The sequence below is a fragment of the Sinocyclocheilus grahami genome, unplaced genomic scaffold (assembly GCF_001515645.1).
Source record: "Sinocyclocheilus grahami isolate Dianchi unplaced genomic scaffold, SAMN03320097.WGS_v1.1 scaffold16.1, whole genome shotgun sequence".
Taxonomy (NCBI): Eukaryota; Metazoa; Chordata; class Actinopteri; order Cypriniformes; family Cyprinidae; genus Sinocyclocheilus; species Sinocyclocheilus grahami.
Genome location: NW_015505195.1, coordinates 3,751,242 through 3,752,323, shown reverse-complemented (window position 1 = coordinate 3,752,323; position 1,082 = coordinate 3,751,242). Strand labels below are relative to the sequence as shown.

Here is a 1,082-nt window from a genome sequence, read left to right as displayed (position 1 = left end):
ATATATATATATATATATATATATATATATATATAAAAAATTCAAATGTCTTAAGCGGAATAAGGTTAAAAACTGAAGAGCGCTGCGGCATAATGAGGAACATTAAAGCAGTAAAGGGACATTCATATAGCAATTTGCAGTGACAAAATTAGTAATTCATAAATAATTCATTTTCAATTAGAATTGATGAGCTACAGTGATTTTACAGTGATTCATTTGTCTGTTATGATTCATAACCACCCACATACAGGGATAATATAAAAATAAAATAATGAATGAAAAAGTGTCAGTGATTAATATGCATTATTCTCTGTAATTTGTATACAAATGCTTTTACCTGCAGAACATAATTTTTTTAAAAGAATGAAAACTGATTTGTTATTTTAGGAACACCATTGGGGGACTTCCTGTGATAATAAACTTACTTTGTGTCTTCTGCCACCTCTACCTCAGTGGGTGCAGTGATGGGAGCGTTGGAGTGTCCCGCGGTTGGGTCGTCTGTGTTCAGCTCTCCATTCATGGAGCTCATGACCTGAAGATCACACAGACAGAAACGATAAAAACATGTCATGCAATGCCCAAGAACTGAATTATTTACTCCAGTGTGTGACATTAGAAAGTCACAATTCACACTCTAAAGAAACGAATGTGTCCTGTAATAGGTAATTAAAAACTGAATTGTAAATATTAAAGATATGAGATTGATATAACCAAAAGAGCACACTTCTTTCAGAGTATGTGAAATAATCTAATAAAACACATGTACTGACTGCTATTTCATCACAATAACATTTGATACAGATGAAACACCAAATAAAGTACTTCCTAAAAAGCGTCTTTCAACCACAACAATCATCCTTAAAAATTATACACATATATTGAAAAAGGGAGGAAGCACAGTATACAATGAATATGTGATCATTCAAATTAGTCATTAATGATCTTTTTTTTTTTTAGGTAGAAAACATGTGACTACACTGCAACATTCCTGTTTAAAAAAAAAGAGTTTTTTTTGGGCCTGTCTCATATTCAACCCCTACAGCCCTCTACGAACACCTTGGCAATTGAATCGCCATTGGCTA

At 32.7% G+C, this 1,082-nt stretch overlaps 1 protein-coding gene across 3 annotated transcripts in view; it reads right to left on the bottom strand.

Moving 5' to 3' along the window:
- Positions 1–421: 421 nt before the first annotated feature.
- Positions 422–1,082, bottom strand: part of LOC107548942 (casein kinase I-like) — a 42,314-nt gene continuing 41,653 nt past the window's right edge. For all 3 annotated transcript variants that reach the window (XM_016229825.1, XM_016229817.1, XM_016229834.1), the window contains one exon: positions 422–532. In XM_016229825.1, coding sequence (XP_016085311.1) covers positions 422–532 — 111 coding nt within the window. The remainder of the gene's footprint in view (positions 533–1,082) is intronic.